At 58.3% G+C, this 17,685-nt stretch overlaps 2 protein-coding genes across 2 annotated transcripts; one reads left to right on the top strand and one right to left on the bottom strand.

Moving 5' to 3' along the window:
• Positions 1–3,285: 3,285 nt before the first annotated feature.
• Positions 3,286–12,982, top strand: MAMDC4 (MAM domain containing 4). The gene is made up of 27 exons (XM_063409767.1): positions 3,286–3,561; positions 3,915–4,088; positions 4,298–4,438; positions 4,705–4,850; positions 4,965–5,049; positions 5,283–5,411; positions 5,642–5,788; positions 5,928–6,022; positions 6,280–6,438; positions 6,733–6,817; positions 7,226–7,375; positions 7,705–7,809; positions 7,995–8,126; positions 8,351–8,478; positions 8,571–8,676; positions 8,952–9,068; positions 9,275–9,409; positions 9,521–9,651; positions 9,724–9,940; positions 10,291–10,428; positions 10,525–10,646; positions 10,732–10,822; positions 11,029–11,175; positions 11,469–11,603; positions 11,841–11,968; positions 12,045–12,159; positions 12,296–12,982. The coding sequence occupies exons 1-27, from the start codon at positions 3,360–3,362 to the stop codon at positions 12,484–12,486; spliced, it is 3,651 nt and encodes a 1,216-aa protein (XP_063265837.1). The 5' UTR covers positions 3,286–3,359; the 3' UTR covers positions 12,487–12,982.
• Positions 12,983–14,356: 1,374 nt separating this feature from the next.
• EDF1 (endothelial differentiation related factor 1) lies at positions 14,357–17,524 on the bottom strand. Its single transcript, XM_063410161.1, has 5 exons — positions 17,383–17,524; positions 17,208–17,259; positions 16,052–16,212; positions 15,406–15,499; positions 14,357–14,893 (listed from the first exon to the last, which is right to left on the bottom strand). The coding sequence occupies exons 1-5, from the start codon at positions 17,458–17,460 to the stop codon at positions 14,832–14,834; spliced, it is 447 nt and encodes a 148-aa protein (XP_063266231.1). The 5' UTR covers positions 17,461–17,524; the 3' UTR covers positions 14,357–14,831.
• Between the last annotated feature and the right edge of the window lie 161 nt (positions 17,525–17,685).

Raw genomic sequence — 17,685 nt, 5'->3', positions numbered from 1 at the left:
GGAGCAGTGGGGGGAGACTGGGAAAAGCTGCTGGAGGCTTCAGTGGCTGGAGAGCTCCAGGGAGATATGCAGGCTGGGTTGGTTCAGTCACAGTCCCGTGAGGCTGGGGCTGGAGCTGGAGGAACCTCCCAGCCCAGTCATAGCCCCATATTGTTGTCAGGCTCTGACCCTGCATGCTCCCAGCTCCTGCTTGGCTATGATCCTGCTGCTGCCTCCGCCTCGTGCCTTCAGGGATGTGGGCTCCTTCCTCTGCGTCTTGAGTGTTGCCTTCAGATAGAAGGCTGGCGACCTGGTCTCAAAGGACAGCACGGTGGCTGAGCTTCGCCCCAGCCGCTCGGGCTATAGACAAACGCTGACACTAATATGGTGGAGGGTCAAAATGGCGATTTATTAGCTTGTATCTTGGAGTTAAATACTTGAAGGGGTTTCGCTACGTCACAAAGGGAGGTGGGTCTTAGTAGGGAGATGGAAAACTACTGAAGTTAGGGGGAGTTGCATACCTCAGAGGGACTTTTTTCGCTTGTCTCTGTGGATGAGAGGGTGGAAGAGTCCTAGCTGCCTTTCTGTTACATTCCGAAATCTTCCGCGACGCCTTGCTTACCACACTGGAGCTATGCAGGGTCAGCTCAACCTGCAGAATTGCAGCCTGTGTCCAAAGCTCAGCCTGTACCCAAACTCCTAAGGAAGCTCACAATGAGGGGATGAGTTTCATAGGCAAAAACATGGCTCTGCTGTGTCTCATCCTCCATCCTGCAAGGTATGACTCTCCCCTGTGCTCGGGGTAATGTTACCCAGAAGTCACGTGGAGTCAGCTGCAAACCTGCAAATCACTGGATCATGGAGCTTGGAGGCACATCTGGGACATCCTGTCCATTCACTGGCCTAGCAGACCTAGCTCCAGTGGGTCCATTGTGGTGGGATTGCTGGGATGTGCTGTGCAGGTGCAGGAGTTGCACTCGATAGTCCTTGTGGGTCCCTTCCAACACAGGGAATTCCATGATTCTGTTCCAGAATTGGGCTGCTGGGAGCTGTGACCAGGTGGGGTTTGAGAATCTCCCTGACTTGGACCTCCCAGCAGCTTGGGAGCCTGCTCTGGCTTTGACAGCCCTCACAGGAAAAAAAGGGTTTTCGTTAAGTGGCATTTGCTGTTCTCGCTTTGTTCTTGTTGTCTCAGTCCTTACTGGAACACTCCCTGCTTGAAGGGTTGGCTCCCTGCACCCTCCTGCCAGGGCTTACGTGGGTGACATCCCACTACACCTTCTCCAAGATGGGCATATCCAGCACAGCCTCTCCTTGTGGGAAGTCCAGTCGCGTCATCATCACCAGGGAATCTCCTGTGTAGATACTCAAAAATCATCTGGACACTTCCTCCAGGGAATCCTTGTGGAGCAGAGGGGTGGGATTCGGTGACCTCCTGTTGTGCCTTCCATTCTATACTATCCTGTGGTCATCATCACTGCCCCTGTCTCAATCTGTTCCAGTACGCCCACATCTCATATTGGGAGCACTAGCATCCCCAGTGCAAAATGAAGGGATCAGATCTGTGAGAGAGGCTCTGCCCATGGCACCCAGGAGGCCAGTGGCTACTTTGCCAGTAGCTGCCTGTGGCCAGCCTGTGGTGCTGCCAGGTTCCTGTGCAGGCCTCCTGCTCTCTATCACGCCTGGGCTGGGGGATGTGGGGTTGCTCATCCCCACTGGGCCTGGCTGGTGCTAGGAGAAGGAGCTGAGCCTGTGTTTTACTGCCTCTGATGTAATCCCACTGCAATCTGCCTTCCAAGGCTGTCATCTCAATGAGAGGATCTGCTCAACAGGGCCTGTCTCTGGGCACAGAGGCTGTGGCAGCAGAGGTGAGAGGGGTCCTGTGGGGTAGTAGCCCCTGCTTCACCTCCCCAGGTGGGGAAACCAGTGGGTCAGTAATTGGCATTGCCAGGCAATACTGGTGGTGATATGTGGGGCTCTGGCTGCCAAGCTGTGCTTCTTCCAGGCTCATCAGCTCTTGCTGGGGCTCTGCCAGGAATGTTCTGCCCCAGGAATGACCTAGTTGTGGCCCTGGAGCTGTGTCCCTTTGCTCCGTGGCAGTCATGAGCTGGGTGCTGAGATGCTCCTGCCAGCTGGAGAGGAGCAGGCAGGGTGAAGGCTGTCTCCTCCCAATGGCGTCTTGGGATCCCCAGGCTTCAGGGAGGTCTTAGAGCCCCTTCCACTGCCTAAAGGGGCTCCGTGAGAGCTAGAGAGGGAATCTGGACAAGAGCTTGGAGTGACAGGACAAGAGAGAATGGCTTCCCACTACCAGAGGGCAGGGTAAGATGGAATAGTGGAGATAGTGCTGACTCCCAGCTCAGCTGTTCTCTCTGGCCAGAATCCAGCCTACTGCCAACCCCACACCCAAAATCTCTCCCCTTCCTCTTATGCACAGGGACTGGCAGAGCCGCCATGTACCTAGCAGACATGCCAGCTTTCCCCACAGGGCTGGCAGTGTCTCTGGCTCAGCAGGAAGCATCCTCATCCCTCACCAAGCCGGTGCATTCCACCGGGCTGCGCCCTGTCCCAGTCAGAGTGGTACCCACTGTCTTGTTCTGGGTGGAAAACGGGCTGAAGAAGAGAGGTTCAGTGGGAAAGAGCCGATAGTCTCCCTGGGGCACCTGGCTCCAGCTTGCTGCTGTGGTGCCAGTGGTGTTGCTTACGGGATCACGCTGCGCTGTCCCAGCCAGCACAGCCTCGCCATAAACCCGCTGCCCGGCCAGGGAGCCGATAACGGGGCTGAAGTCCAACGGAGGCAGGTCCTGGGGAGCACATTCCAGCCCAGGGCTTACGGTGGGGCCTCTCCCAGTTCTGTTTTACCGTCGCAACAAGCGGGATGGCTGCAGGCAGGCAGATGGTGCTGGCCCTCCTGGTGCTGCTGGGTGAGCTCTGCCGACACGGGCTGGGGTTGTGTCGCTGGGAGGGAAAGGGCCTCCGTGCTGGCTGCTCCACTCTGGTCCTCCCCGGTAGTTTGCCCCAGCACTGGGAGCTGGGGCAGGTACAGTCCAGCCTGCCTGGGCTGTGCTGGTGAAGTCAGCCCAGGGTTCCCAGGGTGAGCGGGTGCTGGAGCCCCCAGCGCCGGGCTGGGGATCACCAGTGGCTTTGTTCAGCGTGGGACAGAAAATGCCTAGATTTTCCTGTTTCTTCCAAAAAGGGGGCTGAGATGATTACGATATAGCAGTCAGCACCCTGGCAGGCTCTGGCACCTTGAGGCTGACGGTGGGAGGTGGCACTGTGAGAGACGTGGACAGTGACGGGGGTGGGGGGGTTCGTCCAGGGAAAGATGCCACTGAGAGCTCAATACCTGCCCCTGCAGGGTCCCAGACTGAGGCAAATGTCACATGCAGGTCACGTGTGCCCTCCATGACCTGCTGTGGGCACCATGCCTAGTTCCCTGCAGGGTTCTCAGCCCCATTGTCTCTCCCATAGCCGGAACCGTCCTCCCCAGTGGGTCTGTGCTCGTCAACAGCTGCAGCAGCGCAGCTGAGCAGCTCTGCAACTTTGTCTGTGACTGCAGCGACTGCTCAGATGAAAACCAGTGTGGTGGGTGCCCAGACTCCCCCGGCCCCCAGAGCCACCCTCAAGCCCTGCTCCTGGGATGAGAGCAGGCTATGTAGTAGGAGGTGTTGTGGGTGCAGGTCCCTGGGGTGATGCTGGTGCCCAGGATGGATGCAGAGTCCCCCAGGGTGGGTGCAGATCCATGGGGTAGGGGCAGGTCCCTTGTGTAGGTGTCCCGGGTGAACACAGGATCCCAGGCTGCATGCAGGTCCCACGGGCTGGCCACAGGTCCCCTGGGTAGGTGCAGCACCCTGGGATGGGTGCAGTTCCCTGGGGTGGGCACAGGTCACCAGGGTGGTCGCAAACCTGCCTTGACCCCCCCATCTGCCCACCCTTAGGGTATCTGTGGCGCTCAGCAGTGCTGGGTGCCCCCTTCACCTGTGACTTCGAGGACAGTGACTGTGGCTGGCAGGACGTGGGCACCTCAACATATGGATGGGTGCGAGGCCGGGCCAGCCTGGCCATGTGGGGTGTGGGGCCTCATTCAGACCACACCATGGGCACTGACATGGGTAAGTTAGGAGCTGCTTGGTGAGTAGGCTCTGGGCAGCCATAGCACCACTCCACTGGACTATGGGTGCCCTGGAGTCAGGGTGCCAGTATACCCATCCTTGTAGGGTGCAGAGGATGGAGCAGACTCATAGAGGGGCAGGAGTAGTGCTGGCACAGCTCCAATGCCACTCCATGGGGCTGCCACTGCTCTGATTTCTGCCCTCCCCAGGTTGGTTCTTGGTGACCACGTCCCCCCCAGCAAAGACTGTGGCCACAGCCTGGCTCAGGTCACCGGAGATGCAGGAAGCAGCTGCCACATGTGAGATCAGAACCTGGTATCACCTCTCAGGGAGCTGTGAGAGCACCCAAGGTGGGTAGAGGCAGTATCGGCTACTGGGCAGTGACGATGGGAGGCAGTGGAGAGGGATGGGGCCATCTGCTCCTATGGCAGGGACAGAGCCACCTGCACCTTGAGATGGGTCCTTGCCATCTTGTTTGCCCCTTCCATGTTCTACACACAGAGCTGGTGGGACCTGGGGGTCCCAGCTCCAGCCCCCAAAGCTGGCGGGGCTCTGTTCATTCCTTTGGGTACCCCAGGATGCCTCATACCAAGGACATTTTTGGGGCTTCCCTCAGGGCTGAACCAGACGAAGCGGCCGGTGCTGCGCCTGGCTGTGGTACACAAGGATGAGGTGGTGGAGCTGTGGCAGAGCCCCGAGCGCAGCAGTGAGGGCTGGCACCAGCTGGTTGCCTACCCCAGTCGGATCATGGGGCAGTTCCAGGTGAGACAGTGTTGGTACCCAGATACTGTCCTTATAAGCTGGGACCAGAGGAGCTGGGTGATGTTCAGAGACCCAGTCTGGGCAGCTCATGCCATCCCCATCCTCCCCTCACAGCTCATCTTCTCCCTGACACAACCACCCACCTGCAGGGCAGAGGTGGCCCTCGATGACATCATGTTCAGGAACTGTGGCTTACCAAGTGAGTCTCACATCTGCTGGGATGTGAGCTGGGATCTTGGGGGAACTGGGTGGGGTGCAAAATGCAGGGGAGCTCTCCCATTGCTCGCTGTGTCTTGGGGCACCGTGCCCTGCCCAGAGCATGAGGTGGGCAGTGAAAACCTGTCACTTGAGCCATCCCAGGGAATGCTCCGAGAGTGCTCACCATGTCCCTGTGGGACCAGCCACTCACTGACATGTGTTCCCCCGCCCCAGAGGTCGGGCAGCAGTTCTGCGGGGCCCAGGAGAGCCGCTGCCACCGCGGTTCCTGTGTGGCACAGCGTCGTTTCTGTGATGGCACCGACGACTGCGGGGACGGCTCGGACGAGGGCGTGGCGCAATGCAGTGAGCACCCCTGGCCCCGGGGAGGAATGCTGCGGACGGACTGACAGTCTGCCTTGTGCTGTGCTCTGGGCTGGCAGGGAAGCTCCCAATTCTGCCTCACGCTAGGAGGGCAAAATGACCCTGAGGGTTTGCAGAGGGGTGGCATCAACGTAGCCCTTTGCAGGGACCCACCTCTCCAAGAGAGGGCTGGGACAGAGTCTCTGTGTCACTGCTGTCCCTTCTCCTCACAGAGAACTTCACCCACTGCTCTTTTGACCACAATCTCTGTGGCTGGGAGGCGGCGGCCGGGCCAGCAGTGTGGGGCAGGAACACGAGCCTGAACCTGGGCACCTCCTACGGCATTCCCACTCGGGACCACAGCAACAACAGCAGGGCTGGTAAGTGGCGGGGCACCAGTGGAGGTGGACGTGCCCTGGAATGACACATGCCTGGGCTTTGCTCAAGGCTGTGCCAGGACAGTGGTGCCCTGCACCCACACATCTGCCTGGCTCCACTCAGCCCCAGCATCTCCTGCAGGTTTTTTCCTCCACGTGGGCAGTGCCCCCACTGCACAGACTGGTGGCACAGCTCAGCTCAGCAGCCCCACTTTCCAAGCCACCAACTCCTGTTCTGTGAGTCACAGCTGGGACCTTATGTCACAGCTCATGTGGGCATAGTGGTGATGGGAGATGGGGTTCCCAGCCTGGGGACCCTCATGTGAGGCTGCGGCTGTGATTTGCCCTTGCTGGGGATGGGCATCAGGTTTTTGCGGGTGGTTTGGTGACACCTCTGGTGCCCATTGGGAGCTCTGAGCTCTTCACAGCCCCTCTGGGATGCAGGGGGCTGTGTGCCCCTGCCCTGAGGACTCACCTTCCTCTCCATCTCCCAGCTTGTGCTGTACTGCCACCTCCATGGCTCAGCCACCAGCAACCTTAGCATCTCCTACGTGACCAACTCTACCAAACACCTGATGAGGGAGAGGATAGGAGACCTGGGCAGCTGCTGGGTCCGGGAGAGAGTGGATTTCAACGTGATGGATCCCTTCAAGGTGGGCTGGCACTGTGCTTAGGGGAGCTGGGCTGCCCCCAGGGTCAGGGATCACAGCTGCATACAGGGGCAGCACCACCCCGAAGCGCACCATGGCCATGCCAGCCCATGCTGTGCACCCCTGTCAGCCACAGCATTGTCCCTGCTCCCACTGAGTCCCTTCCTGAGGAGAATGTGTGCCAGTCCATGATGGGTTCTGGCTCCCTGCATCCCATGGCTCCCTGGTGTCACCCTAATCCCCCCTATATTGTGCAGGACCCCTTGCTGACCTTGCTGACATGGTGCTTTCGTACAGGTGCTGATCGAGGGAGTGGCTGGCAGAGGGGGGACTGTGGCCATCGATGACCTGATCCTGTCTCCAGGCTGTGTGAAGGAGCAGGGTAAGGTGGTGGGCAGTGTCCCTCACCCTGCTCCAATGTGGGCAGCTGTCCCAGGTGTCCTGTGGCCATGGGAGCATACCCAAAGGACCCCCCACATGGTGCCTCTGCTCATCACAGGGACCATCCTGGGTGCAGCACAGCAAACACTTGCCCTGGGGTGCTGATCTCTTTGTCCCGTAGCAGTGACACTCCATCCTCTGTGTCAAAACGTGTCACACAAGCAACTCTTACTAGGCCCTGGGTCCCTTTCAGCTGGTGGCAACTAGGCTGGGCTTGAACGGGGTGGGATGATGGAAGTGGAGAGCCAGGGAGATGCCTGGGCACAGGGGACAGTTTGAAGGGCTGACACTGGTGTTGTTGCTGGGCCCTTTCACCACTGCTCTTCATCCTGGGGTGTTTCACCATCAGAGAAGCCAGTGGTCGTGCTGCCAAGCCAGGCGGATGCCAGCCTCTGCTCAGCAGACGAGGTGGCCTGTGACAGCGGGGACTGCATTGCCGCAGAGCTGGCCTGCGACTTCACTGACACGTGCACTGATGGCTCCGACGAGAATCACTGTGGTGAGAGCCAAGGCAGGCACCTGCACCAGTACCCCGGCAGTGCAGGGGACCAGGCACTCCTGAGCTGGTATGGCCAGGGCATGTGAGTGCCTGCACAGCCCCTGGGAGAACAGTGGCCTGTCAAGACTGAGCCTGGGGTTTTGGGTTGCCAAGAGAAACTGTGGCAGCCCCATCCCCAGAAGTGTCCAAGGCCAGGCTGGATGGGGCTTGGACCACCATGGGATAATGTAAGGTGTCCCCTGCCCATGGCAGAGGAGTGGATTGAAATGAGCTTTAAGGTCCTTCCAATGCAAACCAGTCTGGGATTCTGGGATTCTTTGACTTTGCAGGGACAACAACCTTCGAGTCAGGGGCTGGGGGCTGGCACGACATCAGTGTGGGGCGGCTGCGCTGGGGTCTGCAGAAGATCACTGAATCTGACATCTTCCTCACAGGTGAGGCTGTTCTCACCACCTAGACAATGCTTTTCAGTGCTCAGCACCACAGGAGCTCCCAGAGCAGGGACTCCCAGTGAGTGCCACTGCACAGTGAAGGATGATGCCCAGGCAGGACGCTAGGCTAGGGATGCTACCAGCAATGTGGAACCATGGTCCTCACCTCAGAGTGTTTCTGTGCCCAGGGACTTTCCTGGACCTCCAGGCAGGAGAAGGACAGATGTTGGGTCCTGCGAAAGCACGATCGCCTCCACTGGGCCCCTCTGGCCCTGCCTGCACCATGGAGATGAGCTACCACATCCACAGTGACCCCCAAGGTAACCTCCTGCCCTGCTTCCTGCCCCCAGACCCCCTCTGCCCATCTACCTTTGCTGCTTCTCCCAGCTCTGATTTACCCCATCACATCATCCTGAATCTGGGGTGTCCATGTCCCTGTCCGTGTCCCTGCACCTTGTGACCATGGGCTGGTGACATGGAGGACTCCCACAGGGTGGCCAAGGGTTTTGGGTGCTTACAGCCTCTACATCACCTCTTTTTCCAGGCTTCCTAGCCATCAGTGTTGCAGATCACACTGGCAGCACCCAGCTGGCCTGGCAGACACAAGGTCACGGCAGCCCAACTGGGGGTCATGTCCGTGTCCCGCTGGGAAAGAGAAGCCGGCCCTTCCAGGTGAGCTGGATGCACAGGGACCAGCCTGGGGTCTTTTGGTGGGACAGTGCCAGTGCTGCCAGGCACCCTGGGCTCATGGTTGCTGCCCCCAGGTTGAGCTGCTGGCACAGGTGGATCTCCAGGGCTCGGCGAGTGTCGGCGTTGACAACGTGACATTCGAGCAGTGCTACCTTGATGTGGTGTCACCCACAGCTGCAGGTATGGCCAGGGGTGCGTGGGCACAGATGGGTAGCTATGGGCCCCCTTCCACAGGGCCTGCCTGGTGGCTGTCACTCTGTCCAAAAGCAGGACCATGGTGCAGAAGACTGTGGGCCAGGGCAAGCACATATCCTGCCTTGGTCTGGGACCCCTGCATGGGGTAAACTTGGGGAGTGGGGCAGGGGAGCAGGCAGAAAGGGACGTTTGGGGGACCCATTTGCTTTTATGATGCCTTACCCCTTTCCACTTCCACACCATCGTTTCTCTCCTGCCAGAGCTGTCCTGCAACTTTGAGAGGGGCATGTGTGGCTGGTACCAGGATCTGTCCAGTGACTTCAAATGGGTCCTCAGCACGGGGCAGGGCCAGGGCTCTGACCACACCACTGGCTCAGGTAAGGACCTGGTTGCCCTTTGGGGAAACCCAGGAGCCCAGGGCATCCCAAAACCAGGGCCAAGACATGCTCTGTGCACTCCCAGCAGCTCTAAGCCTATGGAGGAAGCTCACCTACGGCAGCCTGGGAGCACGCAGATCTGGGCTGTGGGTGATGCAGAGCACTCACATCATGACCCCTCCACCCTGGCTGTCCCCAACATTCAGGCTACTTCTTGTCCGTGGACCCCTCTGTGCCATGGAGCCATGGGCAGCGGGCCCAGCTCCTCACCTCCCGCCAGGAGCCGGCCGCTGCCCCACGCTGTCTCTCCTTCTGGTACCGCCTGGCCGGCCCACAAATTGGTACATGCCCCATAGCATCCTCCCAGGGCTGCCCCAGTCTGGCTCCACTCTGAGGACAGTGGAGTCCCCAAGGGCTGCAGGATGGTTACCCCCATGCCCTCCTCTGCCCAGGTACCCTGAACCTCAAGCTGTGCCTGGAAGGAGGGGAGGAGGTGGTGCTTTGGACCCGCCGAGGAACCCAGGGCAGCATCTGGCACCGGGCATGGGCAACACTGCCCGCCACGGGCCAGCAGCAGTACCAGGTGAGGACCAGGCCCCCCATGTCCCCGGCACCAGCAAGGCACAGGGTGTCTGACACCGCTGCCTGGTGGCAGGTGGTGTTTGAGGTGCTGCGTGACGGTTTTCTGGGGGACGTGGGGCTGGACGACATCATGCAGACAGCGGGACCCTGTGGGGCCGAGCTCTCCTGCTCCTTTGAGGCAGAGGGCTGTGGACTGGCAGCCAGCAGAAAGGGCACCTGGCAGCGACAGAGCAACAGCACCGGCACCACTGCTGGCCCTGTGGCCGACCACACCACCGGCACCGCCGCAGGTACAGGGTCATGGCAGCCCTGTTGCTTTCCTGCTGCAGTCAGTATCCTCGCTGCCTGCTCTGAGTGTCCTGCCTGTAACCCACACCAGCCCTGCCTGCTCTTCCTGTGTCATGCCTGCCCTGCCCTCCATGCCCTCTCCAGCATGAGCAGAAGGCAATACTGCACAGGGCTTCCAGCCCTGGAACTCCCCAAACGCAGAGTCTCCCAGCCCCAGGGCTCCCTAATCCTGGGGAGGTTCCCAAACTGGGGAGACTCCTTGACCTGGGGGGAAAACCCAGCCCCAGTTTTCTCCTAGTGCTCCCCAGCAGGGCTGGGCAGGGGTCACAGCACAGGGGCTTCTTTCCTCCAGGCCATTACATGGTAGTGAACACAGGCAGGGTCTCCCTGCCTGCAGGGCACACGGCTGCCCTCACCTCCCAGCCCTACCAGCTCTCCATGTCCACCCAGTGCCTGGCCTTCTGGTACCAGATGAGCTCTGGGACCCCAGGTGAGTACCACCTGCCCTGAGATCCCTAGAGGCACCTCCAGATGGGTGGGGGCCATACACAGCACAGTCCTCCTCCATGTTGGGTGCCCTGGGCAGGCTCCCTCAGGGTGTTCGTGGAGCAGAGCAGGGTGAGGAGGCAGGTTCTGAGTATAAGCACCATGGAAGGGAGCAACTGGCACCGCAGCCAAGTCACCATCCAGCCCGACAGCGACTGGCAGGTGAGACAGGGCAGGGTGCTGGGGGCAGCTGGAGGTGATGAGGGGTGCATGGAGGCTGCCAGCCTCAGCATGTCACCCTGTCCAGGTGGTGTTTGAGGCAGTGGGAGCTGGGGGTTACCACGGATACATCGCACTGGACGACCTGCATGTGTCGGATGGAGCCTGCCCAGAGCCAGGTGAGACCCCCACCCCACAGGGGCACTGTGAATCAAAAGTGGGGGATGGGACATCATCTGGGGGCATGTAAGCCATGGGGATGGGGACAGACCTGTTCCTGTCCTGAGCTTGGCCTGGCCCAAATCTTGGGGTGGTGTGTACCACCCAGGTGCCCCATCTCTTGCCAGGTTGCACTGGGTGTCTCACAGCTCTGCTTTCCTCCCAGCATCCTGTGACTTCGAGCAGGACACTTGTGGCTGGAGCAGCCCCTCTGATCCCCGCTTGCACACCTTTGCCTGGGACTGGAAGAGTGGGGTCACCCTGGCCAAGTATCCCAGCCCTGAGCAAGATCACACCCTGGGCTCAAGGAATGGTAGGAAACACTCATCCCTGCCCGGGCACCCTGGCATGGCCAGAGCGAGGAGGAGGAGCTGGGGATGGATAGGGTCAGTCTAGTACACCCTGTGAGGCCTGGCTCCACAGCATTATTTGTCCCATCTTCGCCTGGGAGGGGCAGCTCAGCCCCAAGGGCAGTGGGGTGAAGGGCTGGTTTGTGTCATCCTCTAGGCATCATTCTGGGCATTTTGGGGAAGAGTGGGACAAGCGGGGTGGGACAAATGGGTGCAGGACTGGGGGTCACCCTGCACTCTGTCCCCGCCTGCCCAGGTCACTACATGCACTTTGACACCAGCGTGCTGGGTGCCAGGGCCACCAGAGCCCTGCTGGAGAGCCCACCCCTGCCCGCGGCCACTGACTCCTGCCTGCACTTCTGGTACCACATGGACATCCCGGAGCACCTTTGTGAGCACTGCAGGGGCAGGGAGGAGGTGCCATTCCTGAGTCTCATGTGTGGGAGTGGGGGCCTCAGTCCTCCCCACCCGTGGACACTCTGCTTCAGCTTCAGCTGGGCAGTGGTGATGACCCATTCCCTCAGGGTGTTGCCGTCCCAGTAGAGGATGGCATGGCTGGGAGGGCTCGTTGGCTCTTGTGGGCTCAGGGCAGCTGGTAATGCCAGGACACCTGTGCCCCTCCCTGCAGTCAGTGGGGAGCTGCGGGTGACACTGCTCGGCGCAGCGGGGCAGCGCACGGTGTGGAGCGTGGCGGGGCACCGCAGCCGGGGCTGGCAGGGCGCTGTGGTGCCGGTGCAGAGCCCCAGTGAGTTCCAGGTAAGTGGGGCCACCCTGAGGCGCAGGGTGTCTCTGGGGGTGCATCAGCCCCCCCAGAACCCACTTTCCCCCGCAGATCACTTTTGAGATCACCACACGGAGGTGGCCGATGGAGGGGACAGTGGCACTGGATGACATTGTGTACAGCAGCAGAGTGGGCTGCCATTCCAGCCCGGAGAGTACAGTGGAAGGTGTGGGGGGGATAGCAGGGAAGGGGCAGTTCTGGCTGTGAAAGGTCAACCCAGAGCTGCCCCAGGGTGCTGGGCTGAGGCTGGAGGCAGCTCTCTGGGCAGTGGGTCCAGCCTGACAGCATTTCCTCCCCTGTAGAGAAACCCTCCGGCAGTCTTGTGGTGGAGGTAGTGCTCAGTCTGCTCCTGGCCCTCATCATCGTGGTGGTGGTGGCTGCTGGGGGCTGGTACTGGCTGAAACAGCGAGGGCTGGCAAGCAGGACACCCACAGAGAGCCACAGTCCCCAGGGCTTCGATAACATCACCTTCCGAGATGTAAGGACAGGGTGAAGGACGTCCCTGATTACCCCAGCTGTGCCAAAATAGCGTTTTCCTAAAAGCTCAGCAAATGCCAGCAGGTTCTCCCTGACCCCTCGTTCTTCCAACACGACAGGGAGGTGCAAAGGGCTCTGCCTCTTATCTGCTTGTTGACAAACAAATGACCCCTGGCTGTAGGACTGGTCTAAAAGTGCTGCTGCTGCCAGGCAGCTGCTCTGGAAAGAGCTGAGTGTGCTCCCACCCCAGAGTCTTATGGAAGGGGGTCCGGCAAACCTGGCCCATCTTCATTTAGCCAGCACTCAAATTAGTGCAATGTGGCTGCAGGTCCCTCGGACAGAGCTGGTGCCATGACATCTGCAGCAGAGCCACAGCCCCTGCATGGCCTCCACCAACAAACATGCAGCCCCCTGGGTGCCCTGGGGATTTGGTGCCTCTGCTGGGGTCACAGGGGCAGGCACACAGATTGTCCTCGCTGCAGCCTGGAAGGAATCCTGGTGTTTCACAGAAGACAGCTCATGTTTGTTACCAATTTCCACTCACTTTTCTTTGCAGGACAAGGTCATTATATCTCCAAGGGAGGGGGATGAGTCTTGAAATTAGCAGCCAGCAGCAGAATTGCCTGCTCCTCCCGGGCAGACCACCCCTCAACAGGAACTCACACTCCATCAGTTGCCTGCTCTCTGCCCCTGGCACCAGGGAGCTGGTGACCTGGGGAGCCTGTCCCACACAGGGACACACCGCTGTTATCACTACCTCCAAGTGCGCAGGAAAAGTGTTGGTATTGTTTGTAACATGAACTTTTTGCTTCCAAGACAAAGCAATGTGCCCGTGCTTTGGCTGGGGGCAGGAGTGGGAGTTTCCACAGTGGCTGTCCTCATCCAAAAATGGTTCTGGCCATGGAAGGGAAGTGTGGGGTCCTGGCCCCCAGATCTGGGAAGAGCAGTGGGTGCTGCAGAGGGTGTGAGCCACTTTCCACGTCCAGGACAAAGCACAAGAGCTCCCAGGGCACAGAGTCCCCGGGGGAGGAAGCTCAGTGCCTCTGCTGGTTTTGGGGAGTGTGGGGGGGGGGGGGGGTGTGGGGGAGGGAGGGCAGGGAGCAGAGAGGAGCACCACACAGCACCTCTGAGGGCAGCAGGCAGCTCCTACTCTGCTGTACAGGTGCCCACCTGCTGCCCACACATCTTGTGAATGCACTTGATACATGACACTGGGAAACCCAAAAATGTTCCTGAGGTGCAGGCTAGGCTCAGGGCCTGGACCCCCACCCTGCACACAGCATACCCCAGCCCAGGACCCCTCCCTCGCCCCCAGCTTTCACACCTTAACACTGTGAACTCCAAACCCAGCCCCACACAGAGCCCAGTTTGCACCCCACACAAGGAGCCCACTACTATCTTGCTACCCCCAGCCCCCATGTCCAGCTGCAGGGACATCCTGCTTTCCCAGATTCTGAGCAGAGCCTGTTTCCCTCCCACCCAACTGTGTCCTTCTTAGGTGATGCCTCAGTCATGCCAAGCGCCATCCCCACAGCCCTATCCTGCTTGCAGAAATGAGGGCCCAACAGAGCTGAGAGCCGGGGAAAGAAAAGGAGGGCTCAGGCTTCACCCGATGTCTCTGCACCTGCGTGGCTCTGCAGATCCCCACAGCCTTCCCTCACCTTCACAGCACTGATTCCATCCCCAGGCTGCTGGCCAAGCTGCACCATCCCCGACACAGAGAGGTGACAGAGTCAGGAAGGCTGTGACAGCACTAACCCTCATCCCAGGCACCCCAGCTGTGCCTTTAATTACAACCCCAGAAGGAAGAAGTGGTGCAGGTCCAGTCACACCCAGCCACAACATTTACTCCCAGCTGGTCACATGCAGCAGCTCCCCTGGACAAATGAAGGGTATCAAACTTTATTATAGATCTCTTTAAAACTGGAAAGAACAAACCAAACTCATTGAGATACAGTGACTGAGTCCTCATTTCTGATCAAGCCCCAACTCTCCCAAATTATTTATATATAATATATCTCATCCATCCCCCAAATTGTTTCAATTAAATCATCACATTTCAGACCACCCTAAGTGCCTTAACATCAGCTGCTGCTAACACCACAATGCACGTTTTCTGACAAATCAGAGGCAGGGTTTGGGTTTTTTTCTTGGGGTTTAGATCCTCAATCTCTGAAAAGGAGCAAGGAAAAACAAACATCAGGAAAATTGCTTCTTTAAGGTTGCCTTTTTACAGCAGGTAAAGATTCAGCAGATTTCCCCCCAAAGCAAGTCTGAAACCCTCTTGTTCAGCTTGGCAATATGCAGAGTGGTTGAGGAGAACCAGATCAGTCTGAGCAAACTAATTTCGAGGCTTTGTTGTCATTTTCCTTTGGGGCCGGTTTCCAGAGGTTTTCCAATGTCCTTTCCACGCAGTTTGAGGCCTGGAGTAAGACAAAGGAGACCACCACCATCAGCACTCAATCATTCACCCAATAACTTTTATTTCCACCAAATTCAGCCTTAAGGAAGAAAACATCAAGAGATCAGGGGAACCACAGTTCAAGAGAATCCTATTTAACTTTCTAGGAGCACCAGACCAAACAAAAACTGATCAGATGGGATCTGAACCTGCCCAGGAGAGTAAAACCAACACTAAATCCTTCCACAAGTGCTATCAGGCTTCCATGGGTCTCAGCATCTCACATGTTTTGGGGGCAAGCACACAGGGATGGACCCCAGGGCACAGCTCCAGGCATGAAGGTGCAGACAAAGATCAAGAGCTCCCAGTTCTGGTTCAGTCAGCAGATCCAGGTTTTATCAGAACATGACTTAATGGCACCACACCCATGATAAACTCTAGCCAGCAACATTCCACACAGGAAAAAGGTAAATACCTTCCTCCAACCCACCCCTCCAAACACTGGCAGTATTTCTGAAGCCTCTCTTAACTCACCGATGGCTCTTTCGATCTTGCCCATGACCTGGTTATTGGGGATTGCTCGTCCTGATTCGTAGTCAGCGATAACTTGTGGTTTCTCATTGATTTTCTGAAAAGAGAATATGAGTCTCAAACACAGCAACACTCAGCAGCAGCCCCCCAGGACTCACACAGATAAGGATCAGCCCCTCGTTATGCCAGGACAGATGACAAAGCGCTGCTCCCAGACTGACTCCATTCCCATTGGTACCCCCTCTGCAGTGTCCCAGAGCTGGTGACATCCACCCCGAATGGACTCCAACCTCCCTCCTTTTCAGGAGGAGTAGGAACCAGGGATTGCTGTTCCTTCAGACAGCAGGGAGTTGCTGACACTGCTCAGCCCAGATGGTACAAACTTCTCAGGTTGGTGTGAGCCGTTGGGAGGGAGCAGCCTCCCACCAGCTCAGAGCCACAGACAGGCTCTGCCTCCAACTTGGGGCTCAAGGGCTGCACAGACAAACTTCAAAACTTTTCCCAGACAACTGAAGCTGCCAGGACATCAGAGAACAGACATGCTGCATTCCCCAAACTTCCAGCCCATGGCAGCATCAGTGCATCCAACTGCAACTGCCCATGAGGGAACAGGAGAGATGCCCACCTCACCTGAAGGTACTCCACTCACCGTGGCCAGGTCCTTCTGCGTGAGGCCCTTGCTCTGTCGGCCCTGCTGGATGACTTTGCCCACCTCCAGGGAAACTCTGTCATGGTGTAGTTCCTCTGTTTCACGGTCAAGCTTGGCCGTGTTCTTTGTAATGAAGTGTTGTTTGTTCTGGCCTGCTGCCCCTGTCATTCGAAGCAAGAACAAAAAAACAACCAAGGACAAACAAAATAAGGCTCAGAGTTGTGCCAAAAAGTATCAAAGGACTTTTTCCAAGCACCCAGCTGCCCAGGATCCCAGGGAGCTGTCAGGATTTCAACATACCAACATTGATCTCACCCAGATCCTGACCATCAGGGAACATTACCCTCGGCCTGTTCATGGTGCTGTGCACACCTAGCCATACAGAGCCCTTTGCTTTCCCTACTTCAAACCTGAACTTCACTCCAGACAGGGCAAGTCTTGCTTTTCCTTGGGGACTTAATGCTCAAACTTTGCTGCAGACACACCTTTGTGCTGCAGCACAGAGAAGTCAATCCTTGAATTTGAATCATGCTTGCTCAGGTATGAGGCAGCATAAGTAAGTGGCTTTTAAGCTATTTTCTGACACCTTTTATTAGTAAAGTCTAACTGTACTTAGCTTTGCTGAAAGACTGAGCTTCAAAAACATTGTTTTCTCTCATGTTAGATATAGTATTTAAGCCCTAGTTTGAATCCTTTCTCTCACATTAGTCTCTGATATTTGGTGTCCCAAAAAAGCTGATTAACCTTCTTCAAGGATCATCTATTTATTTCCAACCATCAGCATTCTCTCCCTACAGCGAGAGAATTCGGCAATTCACATCAGAGAAGAAACAAGGAATTTTGAAGGAGCAGCGCCATAGGAAAATCGGCAGCCATTCAAATTCGCAAGAGAAATAAGCTGCCAAAACGGGGAGCTTAGGTTTTGAGATCATAAAAGCTCTTCCAAAATCTCTGCAGAAACCAGGCAGAGCTCTGCCCTGGGCAACCAGAAGCTAAGGGGCAGCTCCAGGGGCGTCAGCCCGGCGGCTCCCAGGGTTGCGCGTTACGGCCCAGTTCGGGATCGCTGGTTCAGCCCGGCGGTGCCGCCTCCTGCCCCCTCTCCCCACCCCAGGCCGCCGCCTCAAACCGGACCGGCTCCCCGCCGCGGGATACCCACACTTCTTGGAGGTCTCCACGTCCTCGCCGCGCCGCTGGGCCGCCAAGATCGCCTGGGGAAAGAGAAGGTGGGCGGTGAGCGCGGCGCTATTCGGGGTGGTGGCCTCGACCACGCCAAGCCCAGGCCCACCGCCTGCCCGGCCCTGCACCCGACCCCCACTGCTCCCCGCGCTGACCTGCTTGGACTTGGCCTGGGCCGCGCTCGGGCCCTTCTTGCGCAGCACCGTGACCGTGTCCCAGTCGCTCTCCGCCATCGCTCCGACCCCGCCCGGGCCGCGCCCGCCGCCGGGCACCACCCAGTACCCGCCTCCGGGGGCGTGGTCTGACGGCTGCCGCTGATAGGGTGATGCGCACGCCCGTCAGGAAAGACGGCCGCTCATAGGCGGGAACAGGAGCCAGAGCAGCGGGCGGGACCGAGGCTCCTGCAGGACTGTTGGCTTAACAGCACCTAGGCGTGACGCAGCTCCGCTTGATAGGCG

This window comes from Prinia subflava, chromosome 12, assembly GCF_021018805.1.
Source record: "Prinia subflava isolate CZ2003 ecotype Zambia chromosome 12, Cam_Psub_1.2, whole genome shotgun sequence".
Classification (NCBI taxonomy): domain Eukaryota; kingdom Metazoa; phylum Chordata; class Aves; order Passeriformes; family Cisticolidae; genus Prinia; species Prinia subflava.
Note: the sequence above shows the minus strand (reverse complement) of the source record. Positions and strands in the feature narration are given on the sequence as shown.

Coding starts and splice junctions, on each gene's coding strand:
- MAMDC4 (XM_063409767.1), top strand. CDS start 3,360: ATGCAGGTCACGTGTGCCCTCCATGACCTGCTGTGGGCACCATGCCTA. Junction 9,652..9,723: donor CGGGCCAGCAGCAGTACCAG/GTGAGGACCAGG, acceptor GCCTGGTGGCAG/GTGGTGTTTGAGGTGCTGCG. Junction 11,969..12,044: donor AGAGCCCCAGTGAGTTCCAG/GTAAGTGGGGCC, acceptor TTTCCCCCGCAG/ATCACTTTTGAGATCACCAC.
- EDF1 (XM_063410161.1), bottom strand. CDS start 17,460: ATGGCGGAGAGCGACTGGGACACGGTCACGGTGCTGCGCAAGAAGGGC. Junction 16,213..17,207: donor CGTGGAGACCTCCAAGAAGT/GTGGGTATCCCG, acceptor TTCGAATGACAG/GGGCAGCAGGCCAGAACAAA. Junction 15,500..16,051: donor CGCAGAAGGACCTGGCCACG/GTGAGTGGAGTA, acceptor TTCTCTTTTCAG/AAAATCAATGAGAAACCACA.